Raw genomic sequence first — 15,781 nt, forward strand, 5'->3', positions numbered from 1 at the left:
TTAGCTGGCATGGGCCTAATTCCTGCTCTCTCCAGGCCTGGGAATTTTGTTAGGAGAGATCTGTATTTGCCTAGAGATTCTGTCAATGGGCATGTCCAACATTGTTTCTCTGAGATAGGGGTGCTTCCCAGAGTTGGGTTACCAGCTCCTTAAAGATGTCATAGACTGGGACAGCCACCACCTCCTGTGGGGCATTCAGGAACTGCAGGATCTCCAACATCTTGTGCCAACAGTCCTGCTCTGTTAAGAGCTGGAAAGGCATCGACTCCACCATGGCCTTAATGAACACCGTGAAGGAGAGATCCTCCGGAGGAGATTTCCGCCACTCCTCCTTGTAGAGGGCTCCAAGGGCAAATAGGAAAATTGGTTCTTACCTGCTAATTTTCGTTCCTGTTGTACCTGGATCAGCCCAGACTCCTGGGTTTTACCTCTCCTCCAGCAGGCGGAGACAGACCAATTTCTGTGGACTCTTGTTGTACACTCCTGAGGTGCCCCCTAGAGTCTGTCAGTATTCCACTGTACCCAAGCAGAACAATAATAAAGATTCACAACTGTCACTGAACAACCTCCCCCCGAAGAGCAGAGGAAATGAAGAACTCGTAACTGAAACTGAAAAACAATGTCCTATAATTCTGACCCTAAACAGGGGGGCATATGAAACTTAGAACCAGAAATAATGAATTACCGGCCGAGCGGACTCTCCCTGGGTGGGACTCTGGCTGATCCGTGGTACTACAGGAATGAAAATTAGCAGGTAAGAACCAATTTTCCTTTCCCTGTACATACTCGGATCAGCCCAGGTACCCGGACATCAAGTCTATAGTGTCTCGCGAAAGTATGAGTGGACTTCCAGGTAGCCGCCCTACAAATCTCTTGTGGCACCACCTGTTGACATTCTGCCCACTAAGTCGATTGCGAGCACGTAGAATGAGCCTTAAGCCTGACCGGAATCGACCTGCCCTGTACAAGGTATGCTGACACGATAGCCTCCTTCAGCCACTGGGCGATAGTTGCCTTGGAAGCTTTCTGACCCCTTCTGGGCAGACCCCATAAGACGAAAAGATGATCCTTCAAACGAAAACTATCCGTGACCTCCAAGTAACGCAACAATACCCATTTCACATCCAGCTTACGCAAATCTCTGGCCTCTGTCGAAGAGGAATCCACACCCGCAAAGGAAGGAAGCTCCACAGACTGATTTAAATGAAAAGCAGAGACCACCTTTGGGTGAAAGAATGGAACAGTGCGCAATGAAACACCCGCGTCCGAAATCCTTAAGAAAGGCTCTCTGCAAGATAACGCCTGGAGCTCTGAAATGCGCCTCACCGAAACAATAGTGACCAAAACCACCATTTTCAGAGTGAGATCCTTCAGGGTCGCCCGCTTCAAGAGCTCAAAGGGGACCGAGAAAAGGGCGCGGAGGACCAAATTAAGTTTCCAGGAAGGACAAGGATTCCTAACTGGAGGGCGCAAGTGCTTAACCCCTTTCAGGAACCTAGCCACATCAGGATGTGAAGCAAGCACCACCCCATGCACCTTACCTCAAAAACAACCTAACGCCGCTACTTGAACTCTCAAGGAATTAAAGGCCAGACCCCTGGACAAGCCCGCCTGAAGGAAATCCAGAACCTCCGGGATTGAGGCCTTGGCAGAACGAATGCTACGTTCCACACACCAGGACTCAAAGACCCCCCAGACCCTAACATAGGCTCTGGAGGTAAAGGTTTTACGGGAGTGCAAGAGTGTGGCGATAACCGCAGGTGAATAACCCCTCGAACTTAACCTCTGCCTTTCAAAAGCCATGCCGCTAGACAGAAGCGATCGACCTCGCCGAAATAGACTGGCCCCTGTGGTGCAGTAGAGTCGGAGACTGAGGAAATCTCAGCGGGCCGTTGACGGCTAGAGTCAGAAGATCCGCAAACCACGGACGTCGTGGCCATTCCGGAGCCACTAGAATCACTGTACCCAGGTGAACTTCTATGCGGCGCAACACTTTTCCGACCAATGGCCACGGAGGAAAGACGTACAACAGAACGTCCCTTGGCCATGGCAGAACCAGAGCATCTACTCCCTCCGCTCCCGGTTCTCGTCGCCGACTGAAGAAACGAGGAGCCTTGGCATTGCGAAACTTTGCCATGAGGTCCAAGGATGGCCTGGACCAACGCTGGTACAGAAGACGAAAGGCCTCGTCTGAGAGTTCTCACTCCCCTGGATCCAACTGGTTTCGACTTAGAAAGTCTGCCTGCACGTTGTCAATCCCGGCGATGTGGGAGGCCGCAATCTTGTAAAGGTGCCGTTCCGCCCAGGTGATCAGCAGCCGTGCCTCCGTCGCCACCGGACGGCTCCTTGTTCCTCCTTGACGACTGATGTAAGCCACTGCTGTAGCATTGTCAGATAGTATCCTCACCGACCGCCCTTCCACCAAGGGAAGAAGGGCCTGTAACGCCAGCCGAACCGCCCTGGTATCCAATCGATTGATGGACCAGGAGAATTCCATCCTTCGTCCATTGGCCCTGCACCGATGCTCCCCGACACACCGCCCCCCATCCGAAGAGGCTGGCATCTGTTGTGACCACGATCCACGTGGGAATCTCCAAGTCCTCTCCCCAACGCAAGTTGTCTGGACACAGCCACCAATGTAGACTGGCACGCGCCACTTCCGTCAGCGGTAATTGAAGCTGGAACTGCTGGGAAAGTGGACTCCAGCGGGAGAGCAATGCAGACTGCAGAGGATGCATATGAGCAAAGGCCCACGGAACGAGCTCGAGAGTGGAAGCCATCGACCCCAGGACCTGCAAGTGATCCCAGGCCGTGGGCTGAAGCATGGAACTGAATAAATCCACCTGGGAAATCAACTTGGAAAGTCTCTCTTCTGTAAGAAACACCTTGCCCGAGGCCATATCGAATCTGGCTCCCAGAAACTCCAAGGATTGAGAAAGAATCAGATGGCTCTTGTCGGGGTTTACCACCCAACCTAAGGAAGTCAACCTCCGGAGGACCCGCTGGACCACGGTCCTGCACAATTCCTCCAACTTCGCACGAATCAGCCAATCGTCCAGGCAGGGATGAACCAATACTCCCTCGCGCTGCTGCTACCACCACCATCACCTTGGTGAAGACCCTTGGCGCTATCGCAAGGCCGAACGGGAGTGCACAAAACTGGAAATGCTGGCCGAGGATCGCGAACCGTAGGTACTTCTGATGATCCAGACGGATGGGAATGTGCAGATAAGCCTCCATCAGGTCCAATGCGCCAGAAACTCTCCCTTGTGGATGGATGTTATCACGGAGCACAGAGTTTCCATCTGAAAACGAGGCACCTTCAGCTTTGATTGACCTGTTTCAGATCGAGGATGGGGCGAAATGTTTCTTCCTTTTTCGGCACAATGAAATAGATTGAGTAACGCCCGCGCCTGAGTTCTCCGGCTGGAACTGGAACTATCGCGCCAAGGTCTTGTAAGCACAACAGGGTCTCGTGTACCGCTTGTCTCTTTTGATGGCACGCGCATGGGGAAACCATGAAGTGGTTGCGGATCGGCCGTGCAAAATCTAAAGCGTAGTCGTGTTCGATTATGCTTAGGACCTATTGATCCGACGTTACCGTGGTCCACTCCTCCAGGAATAAGGACAGCCTGCCCCCAATCTTTGGAACTGAGGAGTGAACCAGCCGCCCTTCATTGTGAAGGCTTGGGACCCCCATGAGGTTGAGGGGCTCCATCTCTGGAGAACCTTTGGCCTCGAAAGGACTGGGGCCACGTGTTTTGACGGCTTTGTCCCTGATGGAACGATGAGCCCGTGGAGTGGGAGGAGCGAAAACGTCGATTTCCCCGAAATCTTGCTCTCTGAGGGAAAGATCCCCTGGTCCTAGGCCTGTCCTCCGGCAGCTTATGGACCTTGTTCTCTCCGAGCTACTTTATCATATCATCCAATTGCTGCCCGAACAGCAATCTGCCTTTGAAGGGTAGCGAACCCAAATGCGACTTGGAGGATACATCCGCCGACCAATTCCGCAACCATAGGAGACGATGTGCAGAAACTGCTGACACCATCGCTCTTCCTGATGTCCGCAAAAGATCATAAAAGGCATCCGCAGTGTAAGCCACCGCAGACTCCAGTCTCCCTACCTGTAGTGACTGGGCCTCTGTAAGTTCCACAGATGCTTGGAAATCCTGGATCCAGCGGAGACTGGCCCGCTGCGCGAAGCTGCTGCAGATGGCCGCCCGGACACCAAGAGCCGAAACCTCAAAGATCTTCTTCAGATGTACCTCCAACTTACGTTCCTGCAAATCTTTCAAGGTTGCGGCCCCTGTTACTGGAGTAGTCGACTTCTTTGTCACCGCTGAGACCGCAGCATCCACCTTAGGCACCCTGAGAAGATCCAGCGTGTCCTCTGGGAGCGGATACAACTTATCCATGGTTCTGCTCACCTTTAAGCCCAGATCAGGAGTGTCCCACTCCTTGAATAAAAGGTCAGACATCGAAAAGTGAAATGGGAATGACAGTGCTGGGCCTTGAAGGCCCAGGACCACCGGATCTATAGTAGTCCCCAGTCTGGAATCCTCGAGGGGCCTCAATCCCCAGTTCATCTAGGATGACCGGAATAAGGGGACCCAGCTCGTCCCTTCTAAACAAGCGCACCACCTTGGGGTCATCCCCCTCCACCGGAGGGGAGCCCATGTGCTTGAATGGAGGAGCCTGGGTATCAGGCACTGGCCGCGGAGAATCCGCCTTATCCGAAGAGTCTGAGGATCTGCTGTCCCTCGGACATACCATGGACCAAAGAGGGCGTTTCTCCTTAGATGCATCATCCGATTTCGGTGGCTGAATCTGCTTCCGGGCCTCAGAGGAACCTCCTCTTGGCCCTGCTGCCGCAGGAGCCCTGCAAGCTACCTTGTGCCCCTGTGTCTTACCAGCCCTGCATGCCTTAAAAGGCATCAAAAGCACAAAATTGGAGGTGAATGACCAAGAAGACCCGTCAGAATCCTCCTCCTCGTCGTCCATCTGCCCAGCGCCAGCCAAACCGGCCCCCCCAGGAGCACTAGGCCGCGGTGACAACGGGGGAGGCAGAAGCCCATCCCCCTCAGCTGCTGTATCCTGCTGCCGCAAGGTCCTTAAAATGGCCTCCGTTCCCGCGCTGAGCTGAAACGGGTCTGGGGCCCGACGCAACAAACTCGGGACGCCAACCCCCCGCCACGATCGGGAAGCCCCCCCATCGATTTCGCAGGTGCAGCGACCCCCGAAGAGCCCTCTCCCCCTGAGAGGGCTCTTCGGGGGTCGCTCCACTCCATACAAACGCCGGTCCGGGAGAGCCGCGCGCGCATGCGGCACAAGCCGCACCACGCAGCATAAGCAGGGACCTAAATTTAGCCTGGCCAGAGAGAGAAGCAGGAGAGAAGCAGGAGAAAATCAAAGGCCGACGCGATCGGAGCTGTTCGCGGTCTGAAATCAACACCTGCGGCGAGCAAGCTAGGCCGGCAGAGCAGGTGAATTTAAAGACGCAGGAACCCGATTTTTTTTTTTAAATCTTACAGGGGGCTAACCGAAGGTGAGAGCCCGAGACCCCCGGGATCACCTTCAGTGGGCAGTTACAGGGTCCTCAACCTTCTGCTCCTGAACCTCAAATACCAGTGGGGGTGGTCCCACCAGGACCTGCCAACCCCCTGGGAGGCTAAAATTGGGAACTAGCCTAAGATCAAAAATCCGACCCCTCGCTAGTCAGCCATACACACGGAATACCCGAAAAAAACTACAAAGGACCGTTAAATCCTAACCAGATACCAGACTCCAGGGAAGCACTTCTTCCACCTGCTGGAGACAGAAGAATACTGACAGACTCTAGGGGGCACCTCAGGGGTATACGACACAGTCCACAGAAATTGGTCTGTCTCCGCCTGCTGGAGGGGAGGTAAAACCCAGGAGTCTGGGCTGATCCAGGTACGTACAGGGAACCTACGATTCCTCCATGGAGGAAACGTATGCCTCCCCTTCCCAGGGATCATAAGGGCCCTCCACTTCACTTTGCATGTCTAGAGACGCGGGGGGGGGGGGGGGGTGTCGAACACCCAACTGCGCCTTAAAGCATTTAGCTAGGGGGCCGTGTAGGCCCCCTCGGAACTGAAAAGGGAACAGAGGGCACCGGAAGGGCTCGGGGGCCGCATGAGCATCAAGGGATCCATTGGCTTCGGAAGCACCAGAGGCACCAATGGTACCGACGGTATCTGTCCTGAGGGTTCCGGGAGAGTTGAAGGGTGGTGGGATGCCGCGCGCAAATGGGGCGCTGCTGATCCTGACAGTCCTTTCTTATCGAGGAATCACTCACCGGAATAGGAACTGGTGGCGGCAGCAGCGATGCTCCCTTCGGCCACGAAGGGGCTTGGGGCATCGGAGCTGGCTGTGCCGGCAATACACCGAGCAGCACATCCAGCCACTTCAGGAGGCACTCAAGCACCACTGGAGTCTGCCCCTGCGGCAGTCCCAGTGGAACTGGAGGCTCAATGCCCTGCAGGTCCCAGCAGACCGCCAACCGCACGCACCTCTCCAACTCCTCCTCAAAAGCTGCAGAGGATAAAACTGCTTGAGGAGGAAGCAGCAGCGGAATCAGAGCATCCCCCGAGACATGGGGAGACACCGAACCCTCCACCAGCACTGGTGGAGGCCGCCGAGAGTCCTCGGAAGAACCGGAGGGAGTCACTTCCTCTGCATGAAACCGCTTCGGGGGAGACACCGATGCGGTCGATGCCTGTCCGCGGTATGACTTCGAGGAACATGAGCTGTGGCGATGCTTCCTCGACTTCTCCCAATGCTCACCTTGGTCTTTACCTGGAACTGACAGTGATGGAGAAAAGCCCGATCTAGAATGGGAAGACATCGAATGCGCTCGGTCCCCCTGCCCCTATACCTTGGAACCGAGGAATGGCAGCGGAGGTGACCCAGAGGGGGGTGAGGCTGGGACTTCCTTCCCCAGCGGGCTAGAAGTCCCGGACGCTGACAATGGATCCGATTTTTTGGAGCTGAACAGCTTTTCCATCTTGTCCTAGTGTGCCCGACAACTCTTGGGGGTCATCTGGGCACAGAGGTCGCAACCATGGACATCATGCGATGCCCCCAGGCAGTGGACACAGGCGTCGTGGGGGTCTGTTGTGATTGACATAGTCCGGGGGCACTGGCAAAAGCCGGACGACGCCATGGCAAAAATCGTGGCATGTGGTCAATTGCTGGCGGCCACTTGGGGGCGGGGGGGGCGCAACACAGTCTGCAATCGACCAGAAGAACCCGAGAAACTTATCAAGACCGTAAGGGAAAAAACCCCCTGAGAAACGCAGAGGGACCCGATGTGATGCAGACGATGAAAAAACTTCAGAAAGCAAAGAAACAAGCATGAGCTCCATGACAGCGAGGTCAAACCTTCACGGAAAGGAAGAGACTGAGGACAACATTTTTCCGTGCTGGGCTCCATCTGATGATGTCACCCATGTGTCAGGACTACCATTCTACTTGTCCTCGGAGAAAAATCTCTTATCTTTATTAAAAATGTATATACCACTGCATATGGAGGCACAGGGCAGTTTATAGCAATGTGGCCTGTCACTAACGACAGGTTACTGCTTCCCATCCGACCAGAGCTTTCTCAACTTTCTGAGCAGTTGCACTGGTAAAGAACAGAAGAAAGTTTTTGCAGGCTTTCCTACAGGCTCCTGGAGGGAAACTGGGGTTTATAATGTGGGGAAAAAAAAGCAAAGAAAGACTATGGGATCAAATAGGAAATACAGAATTCTGTTCTCTCTCTAATCTATATATTTCCTCTGGCCCTAATAATCCTACCTTGAATTTTTTCCTCTTCTCCACCTCCTCCTTCAGGCAGGCCTCATAGTTGGCAATCTCGGCTTCTACACATTTCAGCAATGCCAATAGTTCCTGCCAAGCACAAGGGTTCAGAGTTTGAGTCTCTCCAGTGGGCTCTCCTTCCTAGTTCCCTCTCTGAAAACTCTAGCCGATGATAAGTTACCTTGGGAGAATACTTCTCATCCACAGCCTGATCTTTGGGCCTGAGAGCATAACCACTCTTCTCCTTGCTGTGACAAGGCTCAGCAGCCTCCTTTTCCTCTTCCATTTTGATGGAGGTGTGTGTGCTTTCACTCTGTTTTGAAGAGGAAGAGCTCTTCCCACCATCTGTACGCAGAATAAATAGTGACAAAAGACCAGAAATGGCATGACATTCAAAATAAACCTCTGCACTGGAGTAACCACCGCTATTACTAGCAACGGTAACATGGAATAGACTTAGTTTTTGGGTACTTGCCAGGTTCTTATGGCCTGGATTGGCCACTGTTGGAAACAGGATGCTGGGCTTGATGGACCCTTGGTCTGACCCAGTATGGCATGTTCTTAACCTATTACCTCTACCACATATTCCAAATATAGTGCCTACCTACACACAAGTATCCCTATGGCCACCCCCTTCAATAAAAAGGCTTTTGCACACAAACCTGGAATGATTAGGTAGCACAATATCAAGTATTCACTCCCTCTCTCTCTCTCTGGCAAACACCTTAGAGGGTTGAGGAGGCACAAAATACTATTAATCACCCTTTCTTGTCTAGCACACATACCTGCTAAGGGGCGGAGGATCCCCTCCTCAGTTAGGTGCAGCAGGCCAGTGCTGATGATAGGTCCTAGATCCCTCACAGCTCGGTTGTAGCGCATACAGTCCACACGCAATAAGCTCTCCTCCTCCCCAAACAGCACTTCGGAGATGTGGGAGGTGACAGGGCTGGAAGGCCGGGTGGGGTTGGCTGAGCGGATGGGGGAGCGCAGTGGTGAGTTGAAGGCACTGCCAATCTCAGAGGCTGTATCTGTGCTCTCATTGCTTGGTGTGGGGGATGGTTGGGAATGGGTGCTGGTAGTCACTACAGTCCCTCCGCTGGTCTTGATTGACAGTGGGATGGACAGGTCCTTCTGGGACTCTTTGAGTTTCTCAGCCAGAACGTCAATAGTGTTGGGCAATAGGACAGAGAGTTGGCCAGTGTTGGTGGTTCCTGCCAATGTGTCCTGCTTCCTGTGGTTCTTCCTTTTATACCTCCAAAAAGAATGAAACCATGAAAAACATTCCATTCAAAAAGAGCCATCTGGTGGTTAAAACATGGGACAGAGAGTCAGTTTCTGAGGCTCTAATTCTGGCTATGCTATGGCCTCCTGACTGGGTAAATCTCTGTCACTCAGTGCCTCCACCTGATAAAGTGTAAATTATTAACAATAAAATTGCTGTCTTCCATCAGCCACCCCTACAGCATTTACAAGTTTACCCATTCCCCAGATTACAGGACAGCCCTCATCAAGAGAACTGCTGCTGGTTAAGCGTGAAAGCCATCTATATTAAAAGTGTGTGCGTGCGCATGTGTGCGTGTGTGATAGTTAACTGGAAATGTGTGTGCATTTACAAATAAAGCTATAGTATTAGCAAAAGAATTACGATAATAGCCTTCACAGCTGTCAACAGGATTAAGAGCACCCTTTTCTTCTATTTTTATTTTATTGCTTTGGAGATACCAGTTGAAACATCCTCCTACTTAGCCATTCCAACTTGATTAAATTGCTCCTGAATCAGGCAGTGTGATCTTCCCATAAAACCCCCTGCAGACATCATAGCAATACATACCAAACCATAAATACTGCATGGATAGTTGAAGACTTCACTAGCAGAAAAGGAAGGAAAAATGTGGTTCTTATCTGCTCGTTTCTTTCCTTGAGTCCCACAGATCAGCTCAGACACATAGTTGGAGAAAAACCTATGCATGATGACAGAGCGTGATGACAAACCAGCCGATGATAACAGAGAACCAAAGCTTTGCTGCACTCTTGGTACTTAAGCTACTGTGCCACCTGCAGTCACTTGGTAAAGCTGTAACAAAGCTAAAACAAAAACCCCTTTACTTCCCACGAGCAAGGAATTCAGTGAAAAAAAACTTCAACTTCAAAACCCTCCTCTAAGGAGAAGTAAATGCCAAAAGCAACTCAAACTATATCCTGTCATCATAATGTACTCCAGAAAGAGAGTGGTCTTCAGAAAACCAAGGGTGGGACTCTAGAGTGGTCTGTGGGACTCAAGGAAAGAAAATTAGCAGGTAAAAACCAATTTTTTCCTTTCTTATCCCCCAGACTAATCCAGAAGCATGGGATGAACCCAGTCTTTCTATGCTGGGTTTGAAACCTGAAAGTCCCGCTTGCAATACACTCACACCTCTGTGCCCGGTGCTTGAGTATCCAACTGGTAGTGCTTGGCTAAAGTGTGTAATGAAAATCACGTGGCTGCCCTACAGATCTCCTGACACCTGAGCCCTAGTGGAATAGGCACAAAGACTGACCAGCATTTCTAGGTCCTGGCAAATGTAATCCAATGCGATCACTTCTTCAATCCATTTGGCAGGAGAGGCCTTCAACACTTGCTGCCTCTTGTTCGGACCATTAAACAGCACAAAAAGATGATCCCATCTCCAAAAGCTAATTGTGACCTTCAGATATCTTAGAAGAATCCTACGGTCATCCAGCACATGAACATCTTGATTCCACTCTGCTGAAAAGCCCTGTGATCTAAACGCCAGCAACTCAATTGATTGGCTGAGATTAAACACCGAAACCACTTTAGGCAAGAAGGAGGGCACCATCTGAACAGAAACCCCATCCTCTGAAAACTAAAGGAAAGGATCCCTACATAAGGCTCGCAATTCCGAAAAAAATCCCGCTGAACAAATAGCTACTAAAAACACTGCTTTCAGAGTAAGATACTTTAGAAGTGCTCTCCTGACCAACTTAAAGTAGGGCCTACACAAAGGGGCAGATTTTAAAACCTACGTGCGCACAAATGTACGCCCGATTTTATAACATGTATGTGCAGCTGCACGCATGTTATAAAATCAGGGGGTCGGCACACGCAAGGGGGTGCACACTAGTGCAACTTGCGTGCGCCGAGCCCTCGGGGAGACCAGCTGGCTTTCCCCGTTCCCCCTCCCTTCCCCTCCCTGTCCCGCCCCCCAGCCCTAAAGAACCCCCTCCCCCCGTATCTTTGTTGTAGAAGTTATGCCTGCCGGCGCGCGATCCCCCGGCCCAGCGGCCCTGCAGAGACCTCTGGCCACACCCCAGCCCTGCCCATTTTTCAAGCCCCGGGACTTACATGCGTCCCTGGGCTTTAGATGTGCCGCCGGGCCTTTTGAAAAATAGGCCCAGTGCATGTAACCCTCCCCTACACGCGTAAGTCTTTTAAAATCTGCCCCAAAGCCTTCAAGACTAGATTAAAATTCCACAATGGCACCACAGGCCTAACAGAAGGATGAAAATATTTTACACCCTTCAGAAAAAAGGGCTATTTCCAGATGTTAAAGCAATATCCACAACTGCTGCACCTAACCCTGAAGCTTCAAGCATCTTTCTGTGGTAAGAAACACTTTGCCTAAGCTCATTTGAAGCGGGCCCCAGCTATTACAAGCCCTAAAATGGGTTCAATTTGCTCTTGGCAAAATTGATCACCCAATCCAAATTTTGTAACAGACTGACCAATGACAATCTTCCTGAAACTTTGCTCGAGTTCTGAGATTAGTTGAAATCTTGATAAGGGAAAAGTAGTTTTGGTAGTCTTTTTAGGCATGTCAGTGGCATTCAGTACCATAGATCATCAATCATTAATAGCTTGTCTTGAAGAACTTGGTATCTGTGATACAGCGCTAAATTGGTTTATTTCATTTTAACCAACAGAAGTTTTCAAGTTGACTGGCAGTCCAATTTGTCTGAGCCAAGGCCCTTGACTTGTGGGGTACTACAAAGGTCAGTATTATATTTGCTTTTTAATCTCTACCTTGCTCCATTTGCAATATTATACAGAACTTAGTTTTAGTTCATATTTTTACGCAAACGATATTCAGTTAGTAGCCAAATAAACGATATTTAGTTAGAAGCCTAATGTATCCATCTTCAACTTTAATGAATGCTTAAATAAAAGTATCAAACTGGCTTCACTCCTTTAAACTGAAGGGCAACTCAACCAAGTCAAAGGCCGTGTATTTTATTTTATTTTTTTTTTTAATATAGACCCAAAGGATTTCCCTTCACCAGAGATGAAAAATGATATGTCCCCACTTTTGCAAGAGCTTTGTTGGCTGACAATTTCTTACCCCCACATACAGTTTAAGGCTCAAGATTCATGTGAAATACAGTATATAACCATGTTAGGAATTAAGTTAGACTCCAAATTTATCTTTGAAGGCCAGATCTCTTCTTTAGTTAAAAGGTCCTATTATTTTTTGTGATTGATAAGATAACTTAAACCATGTCTGGAAATCCATGATCGTAATGACATCTTCACTAATATTAAGCCGTTCAGACTACAGTAACTCACTATACCATAGTCTCTCTACCAACTTGATTCATAGATTATTCAGAATAAAGCAGCCAATCTTATTTTTGGTTTAAAAAACAAAAAACAATACGTCTCTCCACTTTTGCAAGAGCTCTGTTGGCTGACAATTTCTTACCGCCATATACAGTTTAAGTAGCCCCTCCTCAAAGTACAAGTGGGTGTGGAAGGGGACGAAGTTATTTGTAAGTTCTTTGGGGCAGGGACCCTGGCTAGCTTTTACTTCTCTTCCCATCCCAAGGTGTAGTCCTTCGGACTAGGGGTGGAAAGGTGTCCTCTCCGGTCCCAGTATGGGGTGACTAGTGAGTTAGGATGGAGTTCCCTCATTCTGCTCTGAGCTGTGTGCCAAACAAACCACACTGGGATCACATAGGCAGTGTCCAAAATAATGCTTTACTGATACAGTTTTGTTGAATGGGACAGTGAAAAATGGTACACCACAGTCTCTGTAGTTTCTCTCTGAATTACAGATCTTTTCTCCTCTATCTGTGCGCATTGGTCTTTATTAGGCCACAAATCCATCCACACTTCTGGATTAGATTGTGCAGTGGTCCCTCTAGGCTAGGCCACCTTGGATGGACGGGAAACCCCTCCCAATGGCACAAAAATCTATCGTGGCACAGAGTTAATATCTCTATCCCTCAGGGCACTTTGTGGACACCAGACGGGTGTCCTCCCTTGAAAGTAGATCTTTTACTCACAGTTAGTAGATTAATCTTCTGGTGGGGGTCCCTAGTGGTAGGAATCCTTGTAGACTGCAGTTCTTGCCAGTCCCCTTAATAGGCAGAAGAGGAGAAGAAAAACATTTCCTCCCAGATGTTGGAAAACAAATCTTCTTCCCCAAATTAGATAACTATAGGAATCTGCTGCAACGGGTCACCACCTTTGTTGGGCAGATCTTCCCTAAACACTGGGCATCTTCAGCTCAGGGTTCCCCAATCCGAGGCTTCCAGCCGGGCTCCTCTAAATAAGAGTTCAAAATCCCAAAAATCAGTCCCAGAACAGCCACTTTGCACCTCGTGGGGAGAGTACAGCAGTAGAGCCCCTTTGGCTTATCCTGGAGGGGGTCTCTGAGGCTCCAGGTAGGCCCAAAAACCAACTTAGGAAAATACAGTCGCCCTCTCTGACTTCCAAATAATACTGCCCTCAAGAGTATGTCAGAGCTCTGCTATAAAACCTCAGCTCTGCAGTGGGCGGGCTGTCCATGAATGGATACTCCCCTAATTATTTTCCCTAACTGCACTAGACTGCTGCTAGACCTATTAGTTACCCAAAATGTGGTCTGGGTTACATAAGATAGGTTAACTTTTAAAGCATGGTGGTGTACCTCGCCTTAGCTAGTTTATCTATCATCTTGGTAGATCATTATGCTTTTCCCAGCTACTAAGGAAATTCTCCCGTCTCCTAAAGAAATTTGGTTACAAAACACCAGGGACCTGTGTTTCACCTGTGTAGGGTCCCAGTTATAGAACTCTTTACCATGTTATCTTAGGAGGGAACTGACGACATTAAATTCAGGAAAGACTTTAAACCTTACTTTACCTGAGTTTTTGATGCCTAAAAAACTTGCATTTTATTGTTAATAGCAGCTTATATTTTACTTTAGGGTTTTTTTTTTTTGTTTTTTTTTTAAGAAGTTTGTTAATTTAAAAATATTATTAGTCAATATGCTTAGACTCTAGTTTTATTGGATAAGTTAGTTACTTTATCATTATTTGATCTTTTGTTAGTTTATATAATTTTAACTTAAGTTTAAATTGTATTTTAACACTGTTTTAGTACTGACTTTTTTTTGCACATCACTTTAATTACTATGTTATGAAAGGTGATTTATCAAAATCTATTAAACATTAATCATCCAAATATGGGTGCACCAGAATGCTCCCCTCTGCGAAGTCACCTCTATGACCATCATCACTTTGGTAAATGTGTGTAGAGCCATGGCCAAACCAAACGGGAAGAGCCTGAAACTGTAAAGTGCCCTCCTAAAATCACAAATCAGAGGAACCTCTGATGACCCCTGCGAATAGGGATATAAAGGTAAGCCTCTGAAAGATCCATAGAGACCAGAAATTCCCCTTTCCTGACCGTTGCAACCATAGACTGAAGAGTCTCCATATGGAAATGGGGCATTCACAAGCAGACATTGACCTTCTTAAATTCAAAATTGGCCAAAATGTCCCCTCCTTTTTGGGAGCCATAAAATAAATAGAGTAATGCCCAAGACCCTATTCTTCTTTCAGGACAGGGAACACCGCGCTTAAAAGGAGGAGGCATTCCAAAGTCAGTGCTTCCCTCTTTTCCTATGGAGCACACAGAGACCATGAAGGCATCATGTACCGGACGAGCAAATTCTAAGGTGTAACCATCTTTTATATGATGGACAGGACTCTTTGATCTGTTATCTTGGTCCACTCCTTGTAAATACAGGACAAGCAGCCTCCTATGTGCATAACAAAGGAGTGGACCTGCTGACCTCACTGGGAATCTTTAACGTCTCCAGTTCTGGAACTGGATCCCTCCCGGGTTTTCCTCTTACTTCTGCAAAAGAACTGCAACTTGCTTGAATAAAGGCGCTGCGACGAAAAACTATTCCCCAAGTGAAAATGCTCGATTTTATGACATTTCTGTCTGCTGGGGAATGACTTCTGGTTCTCCTTAGGCTTGTCTTCAGGCAACTTATAAGATTTAGACTCACCCAACTTCTCCAAATGTTCCCCAAAAAGCAGTTTACCATGAAAGGGAAGATTACCTAGTTGCGACTTGGTCCACCTGGCCACAGCCCACTTATGAAGTCACAATAACAGCCTCGCTGAGACTGCAGACATATTTCTAGCCAAATTCCAAATCAAATCGTACAAGGCTTCTGCAATGAAGGCTAAAACCAATCCCGATGCTCTGCCTCCTTCTCAATGGTATCCACCATTGGAATCTGTTGCACCCAGGGCAAACAAGCACAAGTCATAAAGTTGACATGCTGTTAACCTCAAACATCTTCTTGGATGAAGTTCCATCTTTCAATCCTGAGAATCTTTAAGTGCCCCTCAACGCTTCACAGGTATTGTGGTTTTATGCCAAAGCATCCACCCTGGGCAACAAAGAGCTCCAAGGTACTTTTCAGGAAAGGATGCAACATCGGGGCATGCTAGAGAGATGAAGTTCCTGGATATTGGTTCAGGAACTGACGAGCAGAGGTAAGATGAAACCCTATAAACTCAGAACTTTGCCCACACGAGAACCCTGAGTGGGACCAAAACCTGAATCATTCTTAGAGCGACTCTTCAAAGCGATGAGTCATAACTGAAAAGAGCGGACTCTCCCTAACCCCCAAACTGGGCGAGACTCTGGACTGATCCTTGGTACTACAGGAACAAAAAA

At 49.0% G+C, this 15,781-nt stretch overlaps 1 protein-coding gene across 1 annotated transcript in view; it reads right to left on the reverse strand.

Annotated features, from left to right (window-relative positions):
- The window catches only part of BAP1 (BRCA1 associated protein 1), an 83,641-nt gene that overhangs the window by 15,545 nt on the left and 52,315 nt on the right, over positions 1-15,781 (reverse strand). Inside the window, exons 13-15 of the mRNA XM_029599499.1 lie at positions 8,610-9,076; positions 8,006-8,169; positions 7,822-7,914 (exon numbers count right to left, since the gene is read on the reverse strand). Of these exons, the coding sequence (XP_029455359.1) occupies positions 7,822-7,914; positions 8,006-8,169; positions 8,610-9,076 (724 nt within the window). The remainder of the gene's footprint in view (positions 1-7,821; positions 7,915-8,005; positions 8,170-8,609; positions 9,077-15,781) is intronic.

This window comes from Rhinatrema bivittatum, chromosome 4, assembly GCF_901001135.1.
Source record: "Rhinatrema bivittatum chromosome 4, aRhiBiv1.1, whole genome shotgun sequence".
Classification (NCBI taxonomy): domain Eukaryota; kingdom Metazoa; phylum Chordata; class Amphibia; order Gymnophiona; family Rhinatrematidae; genus Rhinatrema; species Rhinatrema bivittatum.